General features: G+C 42.4%; 1 protein-coding gene across 6 annotated transcripts in view; it reads right to left on the bottom strand.

Annotated features, from left to right (window-relative positions):
• FGFR1OP (FGFR1 oncogene partner) overlaps window positions 1-8695 on the bottom strand; it is a 62201-nt gene extending 53506 nt beyond the window's left edge. The window contains exon 1 of one of the 6 annotated variants that reach the window (XM_030556742.1): window positions 8413-8695. In XM_030556742.1, the coding sequence (XP_030412602.1) occupies window positions 8413-8508 (96 nt within the window). In that variant the 5' untranslated portion in view covers window positions 8509-8695. The remainder of the gene's footprint in view (window positions 1-8412) is intronic. The other 5 variants (XM_030556738.1, XM_030556737.1, XM_030556741.1 and 2 more) reach the window with 5 other exon arrangements.
• Between the last annotated feature and the right edge of the window lie 13081 nt (window positions 8696-21776).

The raw sequence follows: 21776 nt of genomic DNA, 5'->3' as shown, positions 1-21776 counted from the left end.
TACATCTGCTTGATGTACAATAGGGACACCATTTGTCGAGATAGTCAGGTAAAATTTAACATTTGGTAGTGAAATAGAAAATTAGTTGATTGGGAATGTCCCATTAAACCCTACTGTGATTGATTATCTACTGGCAGTTTTGGTTTTTCAGGTTGTTTTCTGGTGCGATGCAAATTTACAGTAGGGATATGTAGTTTACAGTTCTGAACCACAGTGCATACCATAGGACAAACTACAGTGGGCATGTAATAACAGGTAAGTGGTAGTTCTTTGCAGTGGCTAGCTAAGCTAACAGTCTTCAGCTGAAAACCCCACCTGAAATGGCAATGGCAAGAGAGAAGCCAACTATCAAAGAAACAAAAAAAAAGGTGCAGATACAGGACAGAATGAGAAGCCACTTACACCTGGATTCGGAAATCCTAGGAGTGTGATTCAAAAGCCTTTTGTAAAGCATGCAGGAAGAATTTAGCATTTGCCATGGTGGTGAGTCTGATGTTAAGCATCACGCTGAATCAAAAAATCATGGACAAAACACCCAGACTCACAAGAGCAATACCTTGATCTCACGTTTTTTCAGCAAGCCAAATGAATCCTTCAACAAGGTTATCGCTACTGAGCTAACTCAAGTTTACTGCACAGTAGCCCATCAACACTCCTATCACTTGTGTGACTGAACTTAAACTGGTGTCTACCTTGTATCCAGATTCAACGATTGCAAAGCACGTCAGCTGTGGCCGGACTAAAGCAGAGGCATTGATCAAAAATGTGCTGTCACCGTTCTCCACAGAATTTTTAAAAGACCTCAGCAAGCCAGATGATCCCTATTTCTCATTGCCACAGATGCATTTAACAAGGGCAATGTGAAAACCTTCCCCTTATCACTGACACCTGGACACCTAAACACGAGGTCCAAGATAAATTGTTAGACTTCTATAAGCAAAGTGAAGAGACTGCAGACGCAATAAGCAACACATTACTTGAAAAACTTGTGACACAAACTAGACCTAAACAAAGTGTCTTCCTACTGTGCTGATAATGCATACGTGAATTATGGAAAGCGACAATAAGTGTACCAGAATTTAAAAAAATAAAATGAAAATATCTTGCCAGCAAACTGCCCTGCCCATGTTGTGCACAATGCCGTGAAACATGCTAGCAATACCCTACAAATTGACACAGACTCTGGTGACTAAGATGTTCAATCATTTCAGCAGTTCTGCTAAGAGAGTAACAGTACTGAAGGATATGTTTGACTTTGTGGATATAGAGTATGCCACTTTACTGTGCCATGTTCTAACGTGCTGGTTGAGTCTTTTTCCAGCTGTAAACAGTTTTGTAAATGTGTGGCAGGCTGTTAAGTGCTACTTTGTTTCTCTGGGCAGTGAGAAGTGCCCAAAATTTCTATGGATGCTGGTCGGACAGGGAAAACGGTGAACAAGGTGAGAGACCTAGCAAAGTTGAGGTTCATCTGTTTTTCCTCCAGAGTGTCCTGAAAATCTTCAATGATACTGTGCTCTGTTTGGAAAAATGAGAGTATGACAGCATGTGAAGTATACACCATAATGAATACTCTGACAATTAAACTTCAGCAACGGAAAAATGACAAATTCTTTGTCTCCAAAGTTGAAAATGCATTAACTGAGATGCTGCTTGTCACTGCTACATGTCTCCAGAAAGATTTCATGAAATTTTACGATGTCGATCCTATATTTGAAGAAATGGTTTGATTTTTCAACAATTGGCTACTTGTTCAATACCCAGTGCTTGAATATCAAAGTTAATAGGGTATTCGAATACAAGGATCTGTCTGCGGTCGTGACAGCTGTAAACCTTCAGAAAACAGTGGATCTTGATCAGCTCTATCATCAAAGACATCAATCCAAGTTGGAACCTGGAAACTATTCAGGTGGGGAACTCTGGTCTCAAGTGCTGAGAAACTAGGACAGTAGCACTGAATTCCTGAACATGGCAAAGCTGGTGTCATATGAGCTCAGTATACCCATAAGCAATGCATACTCAGAGCGTGTATTTTCAATCATGAAAGGTGCATGGACTGATGCCCAGAATCAAAGCAGCATAGACTTGGTGCGGAGTGAAACCCTTGTTAAAATGAATTTCCGGATGAGTTGCAAGGACTTCTATAGCTTTGTGATTGCCCAGAAGCAAGTAATGACTATGGAAAAGTTATCCAAGAAATAGTAGACTTCTGGCATATCTGAGAGGTATGCAAACTGGGAAGTTGATTTATTGACTGAATAAAAAACCCAGCCCTTTACTCCCATTTGTTTAGTGTACAAATAAATCTGTATGTTTAAATATGTATTACGACTAAGTCTATAATTTAGACTCACTGATTCCAGACCTCTGTGACGTAGGTTGCTTCAGCTGTCAGTGGCTGAAGGCAGGACTGGGGGCCTCCCCTCTGCGACTGTGGCTGAAGCCAGTGCTAGAACTGGGACCCTTCACTCCCCCGCCCTGTAACTGGATCTGACTTTGCAATCAGGATCCTGTGCCCCTGTCCTGTAGCTTCAGCTAGGGGCTGGAGCCATAGCCCTGTGCCCCTGGCCCCGTGGCTTCTACTGGGGGCTGGAGCTGGGGCCATGAGTCCTTGCCCTGTGGCTTGTGGTGTGAGCTGCAGCAGGGGCTGTACAACTCTTCTTGCAGCTTCCTAGGGCTGTGTGCCCCCTCTCATGGCTCTGGTCGGGGCTGTGCACCTGTGTCTATCGTCGTCATCTCCCCCACCCTGCTCGCCCAATGCGTCCTGATATTTCACTCTTGCGATCTGGTCACCCTAGCCTCTGGCGACATCTCCTCCTGAGCCACAGACAAAGTGATCCCCCAGTCCTACTAGAAAACCACATTACATCAATGAAAATAACTGCCCCTGCTAAGATCCTATCATAGTGATTTAGTTCATGTGCCACAAGTAGATCTGGCTCATGTAATTAACAAAGCAGGAGATACCCACTCTACAAATAAAAAGAAGGGAACACTTGAAATCAGCTTAAGCACAAATTTTAAATTTAAAATATGAACAATTATTTCTTAAAAATACTCATTTACTTCAAAGAAGCTAAAAATGCTAAAAGTAGAGTTAACATTAGACAGTCATTCCAGTTTAATGAACAAGCTGTCCTCCTGAAATGAAGCTGCTTCTGTAACATGTGTAAGAGGGATGGGAAGGCTGGAGATTACACCCTGTGAGACTAAATAGTACAAAATGTGCTGAGTATGACAGGCAATTAGTAACTAATAGACATTATAAAATGTGCTTTAAATGGATGATATGACATATGATCTTTGCTGCAATATCCTTGGGAGAGTTTATTAAGTTTAAATACATTTGAGGTCCACTGTTTTAAATGGTCTGGGCCAGGACTGTACATAACCACTCTCCTAGAGGGGAGACAGGATGTGAACCTTGTGACGTGTTATGAACTTTAAAGGACTACACTGAACAATGTGCCAGATAAGAATGGACTTCTGGGACAAACATTGTCAAGTAGTTTGCCTACGGAAATCTCTAGGTGGAAGTGAATGCAAATTCCCCACCTCCAGTTAGGCAAACTACTCCCTGAGGAGACAACTACCGTCTGCTGATTACCTGTTCCCAGAGTCTCAAGATCAAAAGTTCTAACTGTATAAAGAAAAGACCAACTTATTCATGGGTGTGCTAGCTCAAGCTATTACTAAACTATAACCACAGAAAAAACCCTTGGTTGAGTTTGAGGGACTGACTCCTACCAAAGTTCTTTTGGGGTTTTGTGGGGAGTGATCTTTGATAAGCTTGGTAGCATGGGTGTAGATTCTTTTATTGTTTTTAATATATTTTCTCTGTAATCCTTCTGCTTTAAGAATAAGTGTGCTTCTTAGAAAGAGTTGTGTGGTAACTTGTGACTACTGGCAATCACAGCTATTTATAGCCTTCAAAGAGAAATACAAGTGCAGATGCTGGCCTGTTTGGGCAGTCTGGCTTGCTAGTGATACCACAGGAAACTATAGTAGGAAACCATGCTGCCGTGGAATCACCCTGGTCAAGAGGGAGAGACGCACAGGTCTCTACCCAAGAGAGGTCATGACTGATTAGCCTGGGTCCTCGAGTGTGTGCTCTTCATGGACCACGGAGGAGAATATAGGTGCAGTTGCCCTGAACGGTGACAGAAGGAGCTGTGGAAACTAATAAGTTCTTTAAAATAAAGAATCAACTTTATAACATCTTAATTAATATAATTTTATTCTTTTTTTAACCCTCTGTTGTGGCAAACCTGATAACTGCCCAACAGAAATAGTTTTTAAGCTGAACTTATAAAACTGACTTATCAAGACTGCCGTTGGCTTTATGCTGTCAAAGGAGTCTTGCTTTCCTATTGCTATGACCAAGAGGTGTTGTGAGTGCTGCAAACTCCATGTCACTAGTGACATTTCACCCAACTAAAGGAGCATAAAATTATTTTGAACAAATCGTATCCAGTCAGAAAACAGTGGTTGTAAAGCAGGATATGGGGGAAGGGGAAGGGAAAGAGTAGAGGCCTTCCTTTGTCATATAAAGTCTGTCTCCCTGAATGAAGAAAAGAAAAAGCACAAGCTCTTCGGAACCAAATCTTCTTTTGTGTTTGTACAGCACACACCACATTGTCAGTTTTAGTGGAAACAAGTAATAAGAGTATGAATGTGAAGAACAGGCTTTTGTAGAAACATGTCACAAGAATATATGAAGTAACAGGAAGGAACACCTGGATAGTTTTTGAATATTAACTAATTTCATGGTCATGGATTATGAACACTAATATTATATATTTCAGTTTAAGAAGTGTGTATCAGTAAAAGAAGAAATGTGTATCAATTGGAAGTGGCCAATATATCATTTATCCATGTTTAAGTATCTGGCAGTGTACAAATTAAGGCTTTACTCATTCTCTTGTGCTCAAAGACTAGTAAATAAAATGTAACACTTCTAAAATAACTGCCCAGCATTACTCAAAATATTAATTGCTTTAGAAGGTAATAGACATTTTGCATTGCCAAGTTAAATAATTTACACAAATGCCAATGTGCACAAGATATTAATATAAAATAAAAGCCAAACCCAAGCAAACTACGTTTATTATTATTACAACCGCATACAAACTCCTGCAGGACAAGTTCCTTCACAAGTTTCTGTAGAAGGTCTAAAACTAACCAAATAGGTCTCGTATATTTTCCCCAGTTTTATCGCTGGTCACCTTTATAATACGTCTTCTATTGAATATATTCTATTTTAACTAGAGTCTTTCCACATTTGGCTCTTATGACAAGTTCACATTCTCTCTACTTCATCTGCATCAGACTCAAATACATACCCTTTTTATAGTTTGCTCTCATTTATGTCTTACTGATCGCCACATGATACTGAACACACATCTTTCTATGCCTTACTTTCTAGCTTTTACGCTCACGCATCCTTGGAAAGTGGACTGTTTAATTTTGAGGTATAAATATGCAATATCAGAGCATAGCTTGTTTTCCCTTAGATATTATTATAAAAAAAATAAAATTAAGTTCTAACAGGTACATAATACTCAAGCAAACAATACGTTGAGTATTATTACATTTAATGTAATGTAAGAAAAATTCCTTACGCATGATATAAACCAACTTGAAGTGTAAATGCATATCAAAATCGGTCAGATCAGTAGAAGTAGCGCAACTCCCATAAATTACCACAACTACCTATCAAAAGTCTGTGCTTACCCTCATTCAGGCGGCTGCTACTACATGGCCATTTAGAATACTGTGTTTAAGATATGAAAACTGTCAATTTCAGGGAAGCATCAGGGCTTTGGAGCAGAACCTAGAGCAGTGGAGCTACAGGGTTTTGCCTGGAGCTGGAGCAGAACCGGAGCACAGCTCTAAAGCCCTGGGAAGCATGGCATCAGTAGGAACCACTGGCAAAAAAAAGGAGCTATCAGCAGAAGCTACAGGAACCATTTACAAGTCTTTATAGGGCACAGGGGCCAAGTGAGGAGTAGGATGTAAACTTCTAAGAGTCTCTCACTACTTTTATCTCAACCAAGGCCAACTAAATTTAACCTTAACAGTTATTGCGAGTTTCTGTATTATAACTAGACTTGGCAGAGTTCAATTTTTTCAAATGAGTTTGACCCATAAATCCAACATGTACTTTTAAACTTTATTTTTCAGTATTTTTATCTATTTAATTTTCACAGTTGCAGGAAGTTATGGGTGATCAGAGAATGACAGTAAACATCAAGATATAAAAACAAAGCTTTATTACCATTAAAACACAAACTGTCAACATCACGTGTCAAAACATAAAGTAAGCATTCTAAAATTAAACTAAGAAGTTCTCAAGCAGCACTTTTCTTACTTCACCTAATTGTTAATTTCAAACATTGATAAAATATTTCTTTGTTTATGTTTACCAACATTTATTGATAAAAATGGAAACTTTCCAAGCCTAATTACAATTTGCAGGACATTAAAACGGAAGGATTTATGCAAGGACACACACACATGTTTTACATAAGAAATTAAATTGAACTAGCAACTACTAGTAGTAACTATACTGTAATCAACTGTATTTACATATGGTGTTATATATACTGAGCACTTTTCATCTATGAATGAAATTTAAGAAAGGAAGCAAAAAATAGCAAACTTATTTCAAACTACAGGGGACAATAATGTTTCAATTGCACAGTTTTGCTTAAAGTGTGACACACATACCTGACCAAACCAAGCTGATCTTTAAAGTTTGTGACTTTATATACTAACTTTACACTTATATACTTTAAGTTAGTGACTTTATATAGTGTCATCATATACTTTTCAACTTCAGGTTTTTCTAATCTCCTTACATTTGCCCAAATAAATCCCTTGTATTGGTCTAAGCTGCTTGTCTGGACAGGAATCCCTACAACCACAGCTTCGTACCCTGGCAAACACAGGCCCAGTCTATGAGCCATTCAAAGGACTCAGTTACAACGAGGCCAATCCTAAATCCGGTTACATATGGTTCTCCCTTGTCAACATGCACAAGCCTTAACCATATTTGAGTCAGGCCCAAACAGTGTGGCCTTGTCAGGATTTGCAAGGCTCCAGCTCAATTCAGACACACAGCTGCAGCCAAGAATAAAAGATACCCAGAAATAAACAAGGAATTCATCCTTTTGGCATTCTGGGAAGCCTCACAGGTCTATTTTGAATGGGAATGTCAACAGAATTAAAAGTAATTAATTATGTGACCCAGGAAGAAGCCAACATAACCTCATTTAAAGGAAATCCAAGGGCTAGCAACCAAAGAAAGGCTTACAGTTTATAATATACAGTCACTAACCCTTATGCACATGAATGACCCTTAGTGGGTGCAAGCATGACTGCAAATAAAAGGGGTTGGCCAGCCTGTATGCACAAGAAAGAAATAGATAGACACATACCAGGATGACAACCCTGGCTGATAAGGATGAGGAGAATAATGACATGCATCTGAGGAAGTGGGTATTCACCCACGAAAGCTCAAGCTCCAAAACGTCTGTTAGTCTATAAGGTGCCATAGGATTCTTTGCTGCTTTTACAGATCCTGACTAACAGGGCTACCCCTCTGATACTTGAGAATAATGACTGACACTCCACGGACTCCCTCTAGGGGATGTGAGAGATGCTAGTCACAGAGCTGAACCCTTTTTATCTGCTGCTGTATTTTAGTATTTGTGGGATTGTTTATCTGCTCAGCGTTTCTTCTGTGCACCTAGATCTCTTAATACTAATACTATTCCTGCATCTGTAACCCTCAGGAGATAGATTCTTTTTTAACCAATACAATCGAAACGATTAATCTGTAATCAATACACGCATCCGTCAATAAGGTTACACGGGTCAAGCCCACGGACATTCAGGACGAGCCCTATTTGAACCGGGACGTTAGACGGCCTCTGCTTGCAGCATCGAAGGGCTTGGAGCAGGTTCCTTTGCTTGGGCTCTGCCAGGAGCGCTCTGGGCCCGGAGCTGCCACGCGAGTGTGGGGAGCAAACTCGCCCCCCAACGCAGCGAGCGCAGCGCCCGGGGCCGAGCGGGTGGGTCAGAGGCCAGGCCAGCGGCGCTCCCCGGGCGCCGAAGATCCCGCAGGGCAGAGGCTCGCCACGGCTCCTGCCTAACCCACGGGCGCCGTAGGCCAGACAAGTGCGGCGATCGCGTCCCGGATTCCTGGGGGCGGCGTTGGGCCTAGCAGCTCCCAGCTGGGGTAGAGGCGGCGCAGGAGGGAGCGAACCGAGTCCCCGGCCCCGCCTCCCCCTCATGGCGCGGGGCGGGCGGAGTGGCCGTTAGTACCGTTAGGGCAGTTGGCTCCGCCCGCTCCCCCCCCAAGACATGCACGTGTCTCGCGCCCCAGGGGACAAACCCCTCCCGCGCCAATACCTTGATTTTATTGAGTACCCCGCTGCTCTCCAGCGTCTGCACCAGCAGGTCCCGCAGCTCCGTGTCCTCCTCTGCCGCCGCCGCCGCCGCCGCCATCTTGTTTCTCCCTGACAACCGCCCAAACTATGTTAGCGGCGGGACGGGAGGCGCAGATTCGTCGCAGGGAAGAGAAGAGGCGCTAACGTCCGGGCAGAGGGCAGGGGAGGGGAGCGGGCAAGCGGCCGTGTCGACTTACTGGCTACCCAAGAGGCGACGGGCCGGGACTAGAGCCGCTCAGGGTCTGTCTCGGGCCCGGCGCGTTGAATGTGCGGGTGCCAACAGGCAGCGCCGCGATTGGCGGGCGGGCGCGGGAGGTTTAAAAGGAAGGGGCGGGCTAGGTCGGGGCGCGGCGCCTGGCCCGGGAAGGGGGGGAGTTGCGGGGGCTATAGAGCTGCTCAGGGGGCCGGATTGGCGGCTGGTGTCCTGAGGTAACCGTGGGTGGAGAGCGCGGGGCCGGGTGCAGCTGGAAAACCGGCTAATAACGGGAGAGGTTAGACAAAGGGGCTCGACCCGGTCGTTCCTCTCCAGGCTATTCACGCTTAACGCTCCCTCCATAAATTATTTCCCCTGGCTGGGACCTATCCAATGCCCCGCCCTTCCCCAGTGAAACTGCTGCCTCACCTGGTGCACGGGAGTGATCCCCTCCCTCTTCGGCACAGTCCCCATGGACCTCAAGGAAATCACTGGGACTTAAACATCCCTGGAAATCCAGGTAAATTGTGCACGTGCCCGAAATTAACCAGGTGTTTAAGTGCTTTGCCCAATAGGGATGACTTTTGTCCTTAAAGTTAGGCACATGCCTAAAGTACCTTGCTGAAATGGAGCCTGGATGCTAAATCTATGCCGAGAGTGCTTTTTGGTGATCATGTCACACTTTTTTGCTGGTCAATTTACAGCAACTGCATAGTTTAAAATCACCATCTGAGTTTGACTCATAACACTAAAATGGTATAGAACAGTGGTTCTCAAACTTTTTTTTCATGGACCACTTGAAAATTGCTGAGGGTCTCATGGACCACTTAATGATCTTTCCAAATGTTGTTTGTATTGTTTGCTAACTATTGTAAAGCACTTTGGATAGACTCATAGACTCTAGGACTGGAAGGGACCTCAAGAGGTCATCGAGTTCAGTCCCCTGCCCTCATGGCAGGACCAAATACTGTCTAGACCATCCCTAATAGACATTTATCTAACCTACTCTTAAATATCTCCAGAGATTCCACAACTTCCCTAGGCAATCTATTCCAGTGTTTAACTACCCTGACAGTTAGGAACTTTTTCCTAATGTCCAACCTAAATCTCCCTTGCTGCAGTTTAAGCCCATTGCTTCTTGTTCTATCATTGGAGGCTAAGGTGAACACGTTTTCTCCCTCCTCCTGATGACACCCTTTTAGATACCTGAAAACTGCTATCATGTCCCTTCTCAGTCTTCTCTTTTCCAAACTAAACAAACCCAATTCCTTCAGCCTTCCTTCATAGGTCATGTTCTCAAGACCTTTAATCATTCTTGTTGCTCTTCTCTGGACCCTCTCCAATTTCTCCACATCTTTCTTGAAATGTGGTGCCCAGAACTGGATATAATACTCCAGTTGAGGCCTAACCAGCGCAGAGTAAAGTGGAAGAATGACTTCTCATGTCTTGTTTACAACACACCTGTTAATGCATCCCAGAATCACGTTTGCTTTTCTTGCAACAGTATCACACTGTTGACTCATATTAAGCTTGTGGTCTACTATGACCCCTAGATCTCTTTCTGCCATACTCCTTCCTTGACAGTCTCTTCCCATTCTGTATGTGTGAAACTGATTGTTCCTTCCTAGGTGGAACACTTTGCATTTATCTTTATTGAACTTCATCCTGTTTACCTCAGACCATTTCTCCAATTTGTCCAGATCGTTTTGAATTTTGACCCTGTCCTCCAAAGCAGTTGCAATCCCTCCCAGTTTGGTATCGTCCGCAAACTTAACAAGCGTACTTTCTATGCCAACATCTAAATCGTTGATGAAGATATTGAACAGAACCGGTCCCAAAACAGACCCCTGCGGAACCCCACTTGTTATACCTTTCCAGCAGGATTGGGAGCCATTAACGACTACTCTCTGAGTACGGTTATCCAGCCAGTTATGCACCCACCTTATAGTAGCCCCATCTAAATTGTACTTTCCTAATTTATAAGAATATCATGCGAGACCGTATCAAATGCCTTACTAAAGTCTAGGTATATCACATCCACCGCTTCTCCCTTATCCACAAGGCTCGTTATCCTATCAAAGAACGCTATCAGATTAGTTTGACACGATTTGTTCTTTACAAATCCATGCTGGCTATTCCCTATCACCTTACTGCCTTCCAAGTGTTTGCAAATGATTTCTTTGATTACATGCTCCATTATCTTCCCTGGCACAGAAGTTAAACTAACTGGTCTGTAGTTTCCTGGGTTGTTTTTATTTCCCTTTTTATAGATGGACACTATATTTGCCCCCTTCCAGTCTTCTGGAATCTCCCCCGTCTCCCATGATTTCCCAAAGATAATAGCTAGAGGCTCAGATACCTCTTCTATTAACTCCTTGAGTATTCTAGGATGCATTTCATCAGGCCCTGGTGACTTGCAGGCATCTGTGCTATATAAAAAACCTTTACTAATAATTAACTTTTTTGTTCTACAAATAAAAGCACACAACTCGTATTTTAATATCAGTACTCTTACCTTTCTAATGCAATGGATGTGCCCTCTCTCCCCTGCTGCTGCAGCCCCTGAGCTGGTGCTAGGAAGGGGTGGGGCCGATTCTCTCCCCTGCCACAGCAGCCCTAGAGCTGAGACTGGGAATGAGGGGAGGTCTCTCTCCTGCCACAGAGCTGAAGTTGGGAAGGAGGGCCATCTCTCCCTAGTAGCCACAGCCCTGGAACTGGGGTAAGTCACCTCTCTCTGTCTCTCTCTCTCTGGCTGCCACAGGCTTGCATATCCCAAATTCCCCTCACCCCACTTCCCCCTCCTACCTACCTACCTACCTCCTATTCCCCCTAAGGCCACTACCTCACCTTACATGTATGTCTTCTCCAGGATCCAGGCACCTAGTTAGTCTCGTGTGCAGCTGTCCAGGTGTGCACCTTAGACAGAACTATCTACAGACCACCTGAATGAAGCTCATGGACCGCTGGTGGTCCACAGACCACAGTTTGAGAACCTCTAGTATAGAATAATTAGGATAATGGGTGGTTCTGTTGAGTGAAAACTGAAAGCATGAATCAGATAATTAAAATTGTTTTTATCTTAATCTGATACTTTAACATCTTAATTACAGCTAGTTGAAAACAGAAGTATATTTCATGAAATATTTAAAAACTTCCTATGAATATTTTGGGGGTTTTCAATACTTTTTTCCCCTACATTCCAGTTTTGTATAGGTGGAAACAATACTTTCTACCCTGGGCAGGGGAGAGGGAGAAGAGGAAGGAGTAAAAGAAAAGTGAGAGAGTGAGGTTTTTTTCAGTTGGGGGGGAGAGTATAAAAGTTTTTAAAACATTTAGTTTTGAAAAAAATTCATCAAAATTTTAAAAAATCACTAAAATGTAATCAGATTTTTCATTAAAAAGTTTCTATGAAAATGTTTCTGATCGGCTCTATTGTTAATATAACTGAGTAGTTCTCACAGCTATTTAGACTTCACTAAGTAACATTCATTTCAGTGGAATGTTTCATGCAAAAGCAGCAGAACTTTAGGAAAGGCACATATAGTTCAATGAACAGCACATTACCCACAGCAAAAATTGAGAATCATTTTTAAAATGCTCTTGGGACCAAATCCTGCTCTGCTTAATTACTCAATTTATGAGACTATTTGTGTGAGTAAGCCAAACAGGAGTTGGCCTGATCCAACCCCTGTTGATAAGCAAACATGCAACTAAGGGAGGGGGATACAAATTAAATTCTATATGCAGAGTTACCACAGATTTAAAACAAAAAAAAGACCGAGGATTCTCTATTTTAACATTTGTTAATACTGTTGAAAAAATACTGTTCAACAAAAGAAAATGAGGGAGCAAGTGGTTTTGATGAATTTATGTTTGGAGTATGATTCAGATGAGATTTTATAGATTGCTACTTATTTACCTCAAAGAGATTTTGTGAGGATTAATTAATTAATGGTTATGCAGTGCCTTGAAACATGTAAAGCATTATTAATGCTATAGACTAAGACATGTAAATGCTTTACAGTATGTGATTCTTTGCAGTATGTTTGTAAAGAAACCTTTATATCCATTTGTAGTAAATTATAGAAATGAGCGGAAAGTTGTAGCAAGTTCAGGAGATGAAACAACCCAAAATGGAATATGTAATTAGAAATTTTAAAAGATTTAAGAAAATTCAAAGTGGTTAACCATAAGATGCAGATACTGTATACTCGTATACATGTATTGTTGATTGGTATTTTGTTTCCAGAAACATGCAATAGGTGGCACTAATGAGCTACATACTATTTTCCGTTGACACAATTCAAGATTAAGATTATTTTAAAAAGAAATCTGAGAAGTCAGATTTTAGCAACACCATGGCCTGTTTCACCATGTTAATATTTCTCTGTACTTCCTGCTGCATGTATTGCTGAATGATTGAGCTCATACCTAGAGTGATGCAAAGAATGTAGTATTGCGGTCTAAAGTCCTGATCCTGAAAGCTGCTTTCCATGGGCAAACCCATAATGTGAAACCCCATTAAAATCAATGTGTAAACTTTTTTTTGTTTTTTCAAATTTATAAAAAATGTTTTTAATCTAGTTTTGCAAAATATTGCAATAAGCAAAATACAGAAGCCAAAAATGTAGAGCTGGAAGGGCCCTTGAGGTCTAGTCCATCCTCCTACATTGAGGCAGAATTAAGTATATCTAGATCATCCCTGACAGATGTTTGTCTAACCTGTTCTTAAAAATGTCCAGAGATGGGGGCTCCACCTCCTTCCTAGGTAACTTGTTGCATGTATAATTATAGTTAGAAAAGTCATGTTTTCTAAACTTATTATTTTTGTTGCTCTCCTCTTGAGTCTCTCAAATGTTTACATCTGTCTTGAAGTGTGGTGCCCAAAAGTAGACACAGTTCACCTGATTGCCTCACCAGTCTCCCATGTCTTACATATGACATCTTTTTCACAAAAGCATCACACTGTTGACTCATATTCAATTTGTGATTCACTATTACCCCCAGATCCTGCTTTTCAGTTCTACTGCCTAGTTAGTTATTCTCCATTTTGTATTTGTGCATTTGATTTTTCCTTCCTAAGCGTAGTACTTTGCACATCTTTATTGAATTTCATCTTATTGATTTCAGACCAGTTCTCCAATTCATCAAGATCATTTTGAATTCTAATTCTGTCCTCCAAAGTGTTTGCAACCTCTTCCAGCTTGATGTCATCTGCAAATTTTATAAGCATACTATCCCCTCCACCCTCCAAGTCCTTAATGAAAATATTCAATAATACCAAACCCAGGGACAGACCTTTGTGGGAGCCCACTAAATACATCCTTCCAGTTTGGCAGTTAACCATTAATAACTACTTTTTGAGAGTGGTCTTTCTGCCAGTTATGCGTTTACTTTGCTTTTTTCTTTTTCCTTTATGCCTTTTTCCTGGTGAGGGTCGCAGCGACAGCATGGAGAGTGGGGAGGACCAGCCTTCCTTTTCTTCCGCAATAGGTTCCAGTGCCTCCTGGGAGGGGTGGCAGGGGGATATTTCCAAGCATTCCCAGGCCAGCCAGGAGATGTACTGGGTCTGCCTTGGGGCCTCCTCCCAGTGGGACATGCCCAGTAGAGTTCCAAAGGAAGCTTTCCAGGGGTCATCCTTATCAGGTGCCTGAACCACCTCAGTTGGCTCCTCTGGATCTGGAGGTGTGACAACTCTAGTCTGAGGCTTTCCCACGTAGCTGAGCCCCTCATCCTGTCTCAGAGAGTAAGCCCGGCCACCCTGTGGAGAAACCTAACTTCTACTGCTTTTACCTGCTCTCTTGTCCTTTCGGTCTTTATCCAAATTTCATGACCATAAGTGAGGATGGGGACATAGATTAGATTGACCTGTAAACTGAGAGCTTCATCCAAGTACTCAGCTCCCACTTCACCACCACAGATCGGTACAGCACCCTCATCACTGCCATTGCTACACCAATCTGCAGGTCAATTTCACGCTCCTGCTTACCATCACTTGTGAACAAGACCACTAGTTACTTAAACTTATCCACTAAGGGCAGCTGCTCCCCATTCACCTAGAGAGAACAGTCCATTTTCTTCTGAGAAGGGACCATGACCTCTGATTTGGAGTTGCTGATTCTCATCCCAGCTGCTTCACACTCAACAGCAAAACATTCGAGTGCGCATTGGAGATGACAACAGTCTGCAGAAGCAAGAAGGACATTATCTGCAAATAGCAGAGATCCCACCTCCAAGTCCCCATATTGGATGCACTCCACAGCTCAGCTGCACTTTGATGTCCTGTCCATGAAAATCATGAACAAGAATGAGGACAAAATACACTGTTGGTGGAGTCCAATACCCACCTTAAACTCAACTTAATGCCAAGAATACAAACACAACTCACTCCGAGAATAGAGGGACAGGCTAGCATGCAAAAGTGGCACCGGCACCTTATACGCCAAAAAAACACTTCCCACAAAATAGCTCGAGAAACCCAATCATATGCTTCTTCCAAGTCTACAAAACAAAAATAGACCAGATTAGCAAACTCCCATAACCCCTTAAATATCTGCAACAGAGCTGGTCCATTGTTCCATGGTTGGGATGGAATCTGCATTTTTCCTCCTGAATCTGAGATTAAACTAATGGGCATAGCCTCTTTTCTAACACCCTGGCATGGGCTTTGCTGGGGAGGCTGAGGAGTGTGATTTTCCCCTTCTAGTTGGAACACAGCCTCTAGTCTCCATTCTTAAAAATCAGGACCATCATCCTGGCTTGACAGTCTAGAGGTACTAAACCTGCCTTCCGTGCAACATTGAAGAGGCACATTAACTACAACACCCTAACATTGTCCAGTGATTTCAACATCTCTGGACTAATCTTGTCCACCCCAGTTGCCTTACCACTACGAAGGCACTTTACTGCTGTAGTGACCTCTACAATAGAAATAGATCTGATCTCACTGGAGGAGTTCCAGCCCTGCCTCCTGAAAAGAGGGCGTGTCCACTGGGTTGAGGAGTTCCTCAAAGTGCTTTCAACAATCTCCTCAGTTGAGGCCAGTGTTTCACCACCCTTGCTGGGAACAGTCTGAACAATGTCCCACTGACTTCTCCTAAGGTGACAAATGGGTTGCCAGAACACCTTTGAGACCATCCGGTAGTTGTTCTCCATGGTCTTTCCAAATTCCTTCTAAGCCCAGGCTTTCACTTAAATAACCACCACAGCCACAGCTCTCTTAAGCAGCCTGTACCTCTGTTGTATTGGAAGTCCAGTTCACAAGCATTTACTTTCTAGCAATTGTGTTTAGATCATATTTCCCTAGTTTGCTGATGAGACTCATATGGGACTGCATCAAAAGCCTTACTAAAGTCCAGCTGTATCACATCTACAGCTTCCTCCTATCCACTAGACCAGTCACTCTGTGTAAGATAAATATGAAATTAAAGAATTAGAGTTAACTTAAGGGACTATATATGTGTTGTAAAGAAAGGATCGGACTTGCAAGTAGAAGGAATGCCTTGAAAATAATAATTTTAAAGGTCAGAAGGAATGAAGTAGGAAAGATGTCTGATTCAAAGAATAACTAATGAAATAAGGGGAAGTTTCTGAAAAGAAGGCCTCTGACCAATAAGGGTGTCTGCAGATGGTTTTAAATAAAACAAAATAAATCTGTCTTTAAATGATCCAGCATGGTCATTCCCACCACACATACCAGTGTTATCTGAAAATTTAGGGCCTATGTGAACCCAGGTGCAAAAGAAAAACTGGTCATCAAGAAGGAGAGGAGGAAAGGCCTGGTGAGAGAGGAGATTGTAAAAGTCTTCTCTGTGTTAAGACTGGAAATAAGGGTGAATGGTCTCAAATTGGTTTTTAGCTGGAGTCTGTCATGGGAAGTGAAAGCATGTGTTTGTTAAAGGGTATAAAAAGTAACTTCTTAAAGCAGTGGCTCTTAACCTGGGATGCATGCACCCCCTGGGGGTATGAGATGCCCTTTCTAGGGGTGTAAGACATGCCAGATTTTTTTAGAGGCTAAATCATAGAAATCACAAATTAAGCACAGGCACGTAAGTACAAATACTTTGTTAAATCAAACCTATGTATGTATTAACATTATACTTTTTTTTTAACAATTACTGTGTTAAATTTTAAGTGCAAAATTAAAATAAATATATAATTCTCTCTTTCATTCTATAGTTATGATATATCTAGGTTTAAAGAACTGACCTACTTCAATGATTTTTGATAAGGGGTGCGAGAACATATTTCTGAGAACCAAAGGGGTGCAGGCTGCAGTAAAGGTTAAGAACCACCATCTTAAAGGATTCATTGTTAATATCTGCTGCCTGACCGTGCTAGAGCCAACCAATAAGGGCCTAAGCACCCCTAGGTTTAGCCTGTTTGTAAGTTTCTTAATCAAATGCTTATAAATGTTTCGTTACTGTTTAGATGTAGTAAATTGCTTATTATTTAGGCTTTTTAGGCATGTTTAGAGCTATTGTATTGGCCTTTAAATTTAATAAAGGAATTTATGGTTAAATTTGTTTGATGGTTTCCCATATTAATATGAATAATTTTGAATAATTTCAAATAATTCCAATACCCTGTCAAAGAAGGAAATTAGATTGGTTTAACATTATTTGTTCTTGGCATTTGGCTATTACAACCTTATTCTCTCAATTTGAACAAATTGTTTAATTTGTTTCAGTATCTTTCTGGGAATCAAAATTATGCCGATTGGTTTATAACTTTGTACATCCTCCTCTTTCCCCTATTTGAAGATAGACAAGGCCACATTGTTCTCATTAGCAGAAAACATTTGCTATTAGCATTGGTATATTAACTCTTGCAGCTATATTTGCTCTCCGTACTCACCCTGCTGAAGTCAGTACTTCCATTTATGTTAGAAAGGCAAGCAGGGTTTGGCTCTTCGTGAATTATCACAACAAAGGAGCCGAAGTTGAAAAAATAATTTGACATCACTGCACTCTGTGGTGATAAGAGTGAACTTCAAAGCAAAAGATTGTGTCTTTCTGATTCTTCATGATATGTAAAGACTACTTCAAAAGTTTGGGTGTTTTAAAAATAATTTCCCTTTTCTGACTGCTGTGGTGATCAGCAGGCACCCTAAAACTGTAAACATGGGATTTGATCATTCTTATCTTAGCATAAAAACTATAGATGACACTGTCATAAAAATAATTCTACCACACCACAGTCCTCCTGTCACTGTCACTACTCCAGATAGCCTTCATTCCTGACATAATCTACCAACCCTACTATTTTTTCTAACAGTAGAGAGGAAACAAAAGGATTCATCAGTAACATTAAGAATATCAGATGATCTTACACTGTTGTAATTTGTCCTATATACACTTGGCACTGTCCCTTGGTTTATAGTCAGTTGTTGCTGTGTTTATATGGCACACTCCTTGGAGCAAAGATTCTGCAATCTCTTCTAGTTCTTGAAATGACAAAAGTAACACAGATGTTTTAGAAACAATAGCCAGGAAAAGCCTGATTACAAATATGGGAACTCAAAAGGAGTTGCTTTTTGAGCTGCTCTGGAAATAATGAGGTATGGAGAACAAAAATATTCAATTACAGCTTTAATGCAAAAAAGCATTGTGGTAGGCTTGAGATAAGGTGCTGTATCATCATGTTTCAGTCTTGGCTGTCATATACAATTTTAATAAGTGTGTATATATAGGACATAGAGAAAATAACTATTTCATATAAGTATATGATTCCTCTTGTTTCTATCATGAATAGAAGAACTGGAATATAACTCTTTCCTGCATGGTAACAAGTGCCTGCTGAGAGGTATAATAAGTGCACTCATTCTCATTGGTTAAGTGGAAACTGAAAGCACTTAGCATTACATAAGAGGCACTCACACCTCTAATGATTATCTTTAATGTATAATATAAACTGGTAAACAATGTGCTGGGTGCAAAAATTGAAGTGAAAGCTAAAACAAATCTGCTAGCTAGTTTTTGTTGAAGTAAAATACCCGTTTCTGGAGCAGCTATTCTTGGTTAAGTGGCAATATACAGTTAAATTGTGGCTTTGCCACAAGCCCTGACAAAGGGCCAGCATGTAGTTGCACTGATGCAGGAGCAGATTAGGGACCATGATATGATTCTTGCTGGCCCCTACTCTTCAGCTACTTCTGTGGAAGATGGTGCAATGGCCCCACAGAGGCTGCTCTCCCTCCCTCACTGTTACTAGCCATATGAGTAGATCCTGTGTGGGAATGAGGGAGGCCTAGATCCGTAATGGACCTTATGTGCCTCAGTGCATAATTTTAGGCCCCTAAGTACCAATCTCAGGAGCCACTGAGATCCACAAGACTCCTGCTTGGTTGCCACCTAAGCCTCTGTGTGTCTAAACTCACCCGGTACTTACATTTCCAAGATAAAAATTACTTAAGTATCTACATTTCTGTTTTTTTGCCTGGCTTCTGCCTAAATCCCAGTGCAGTTCAAAAATGGGGGGAAAAAAGGGTGGGCAAATGTGTATTTTCCCCATGGGTCCCATTAACAAATTGGGCCACATTCAGAATCTGGCCAGAGGAGGAGATTGCAGTGCTTCCCTTACGATTCTTAACACAGTGCTTAGAGCACTCACTTGGGATGTGGGAGACCCAGATTCCATTCAGTCCTCTGCCTGAAGGGGAAAAAGGATCCCACACATCTCGGTAGAGTTCTCTAACCACTGAGCTATAGGACAGGGGTGGGCAAACTTTTTGGCCTGAGGGTCACATCTGGGTGGGGAAATTGTATGCAGGCCCATTAATGTAGGGCTGGGGCAGGGGTTGGGGTGTGGGAGGGAGTGTGGTGTGCAGGAATGGGCTCAGGGTGAGGAGTGGTGGGTGTGGAAGGGGGCTCAAGGCAGGGAGTTGGAGTGCAGGAAGGGTTTGCGGGGAAGGCTCCAGCCAGGCACCGCTTACTTCGAGTGTCTCTGGGGTGGCAGCGAGGCTAAGGCAGGCTCCAAGCCTGCCCTGGCCCTGTGCTGCTTCTGGAAGTGGCCAGCATGTCTGGCAGTGGCTCCTGGGGCTGGGGTGGGGCAGGTTGATCCAATGTGTGCTGCTCTCACCTGTATCTACCATCCCAGAAGCTCCCATTGGCCACAATTCCCTATTACAGGAAGCCTTTGACAAGGTCCCATGCCAAAGGCTCTTAAGCAGAGTAAGCAGTCATGAGTAAGGCTACAAGTTTCTCACAGAGGTCATTAAAGTCAGGGAGCCACCTGCTGAGTTTGGGCAGCTGCTCAGCCAGCCGCACCTACTGCTGCTGAGGCAGTCCTGGGCAACAGACCCCTTCGCCTCCCCGTGCCCCAGTAGCAGAATTTTGGGTACATGTAGAAGGGCCTAGGAGTTGGAGCACAGGTGGGGATGAGGTGGGCTCTGGATGGCGCTTATCTTGGGAGGCTCCCCAGAAGCTGTGGCGTTCCCCTCCCTCAGCTGCTAACAGACAGCTTAATGCACTTCTTGTACTTGCAGGCACCACCCCTGTAGCTCCAATTGGCCACAGTTCCTGGCCAATGGGATCTGTGGAGCTGACACTTGGGGCAGGGGCAGGGCATGGAGCTGAGGGAGAGACATGTTGCCACTTTCGGGGAGCCAGGTAGGGAATCTGCCAGTGCTGCTAACCTCTTTGCCCCCCACCCGGCATCAGCGGTGCTCCCCCACCCCCAGTACTAGCGGGTTCCCAGGCCACCCCTCTTCCGCCCAGAGGCACCCAGGGTGCCCCCTGGGCCACTGCCCTCCTCTACCCAAGATTTAGTCAGGGATATATAGTACAAGTTATGGAGAGGTGGTCAAGGGTTGTGAATTTTTGTTTACTGCTCGTGATCTGAACATGACTTTTACTAAAAATACTCATGACTAAAACATAACCTTAATCTTGAGCTAAGAGGGAAGGACCTCTCATGCATCAGTATCTGGTTAAAAGGTAGGAAACAAAAGATAGGAATAAATGGTCAGTTTTCAGAATGGAAAGTAGTCAGTAGTGGAGTTCCCCCAGGATGTGTACTGGGACCGGTGCTATTCAGTATAATCATAAATGATCTGGAAAAGGGGTAACCAGTGAGGTGATGAAGTTTGCAGATGATACTAAATTATTCAATATAGTTAAGTCCAAAGCGGACTGAAGAGATACAAAGCCATCTCACAAAACTGGGTGACTGAGCAACAAAATGGCAGATGAAATTCAGTGTCGATAAGTGCAAAGTAATGCACCTTGGAAAACATAATCCTAACAATACATACAAAATGATGAGTTCTAAATTAGCTGTTACCCTTCAAGAAAGAGACCTTAGAGTCATCTTAGATAATTTTCTGAAAACATCTGCTCAATGTGCAGTGAGAGTCCAAAAAATGAACAGAATGTTAGGAACCATTAGGAAAGGGAATAAAACAGAAAATATCCTAATGCCACTATAAATCCATGGTATGCCCAGGCCTTGAATATTAAGTGCTGTTCTGGTTTCTCCATCTCAGAAATGACGTGTTAGAATTAGAAAAGGTACAGAAAAAGACAACAAATCTGATTAGGGGTGTTGGACTCGTGTTCCATACAAGGAGTGATTAAAAAGACTGGGACTGTTCATCTTAGAAAAGAGATAACTGAGGCGGGATAGGATAGAGGTCTATAAAATCATGAATGGTGTGGAAAAAGTGAGTAGGGAAGTGTTATTTACCCCTTTATATAACACAAGAATCAGGGGTCGCCTCATGAAATTAATAGGCAGGAGGTTTAAAATAAACATAAGGCAACATGTTTTCACACACCACAGTCTACCTTTGGAACTCATTGCCAGAGGATGATGTGAAGGCTAAAAGTATAACTGGGTTTAAAAAAAATTAGGTAAGTTCACGGAGGATAGGACCATCAATGGCCATTAGCCAAGATGGTCAGGGACACAAACCCATGCTCCAGGTGTCCCAGAACCTCTGACTGCCAGAAGCAGATACTGGAGGAACGATGGATCACTCAACAATTTCCCTATCCTGTTCATTCCCTCCGAAAGACAGGATACTGGGCTAGATGGACCACTGGTCTGACCCAGTATTGGCATTCTTATGTTTTTATAATAATGAAGATACATACATGATAATGGGACTGTGACTTCTGGGTGGCTTGCAGTTT

Source organism: Gopherus evgoodei, chromosome 3 (genome assembly GCF_007399415.2).
Source record: "Gopherus evgoodei ecotype Sinaloan lineage chromosome 3, rGopEvg1_v1.p, whole genome shotgun sequence".
Lineage (NCBI taxonomy): Eukaryota > Metazoa > Chordata > Testudines > Testudinidae > Gopherus > Gopherus evgoodei.
The sequence above is the reverse complement of the archived record's forward strand: the minus strand, read 5'-3'. Positions and strand labels throughout refer to the sequence as shown.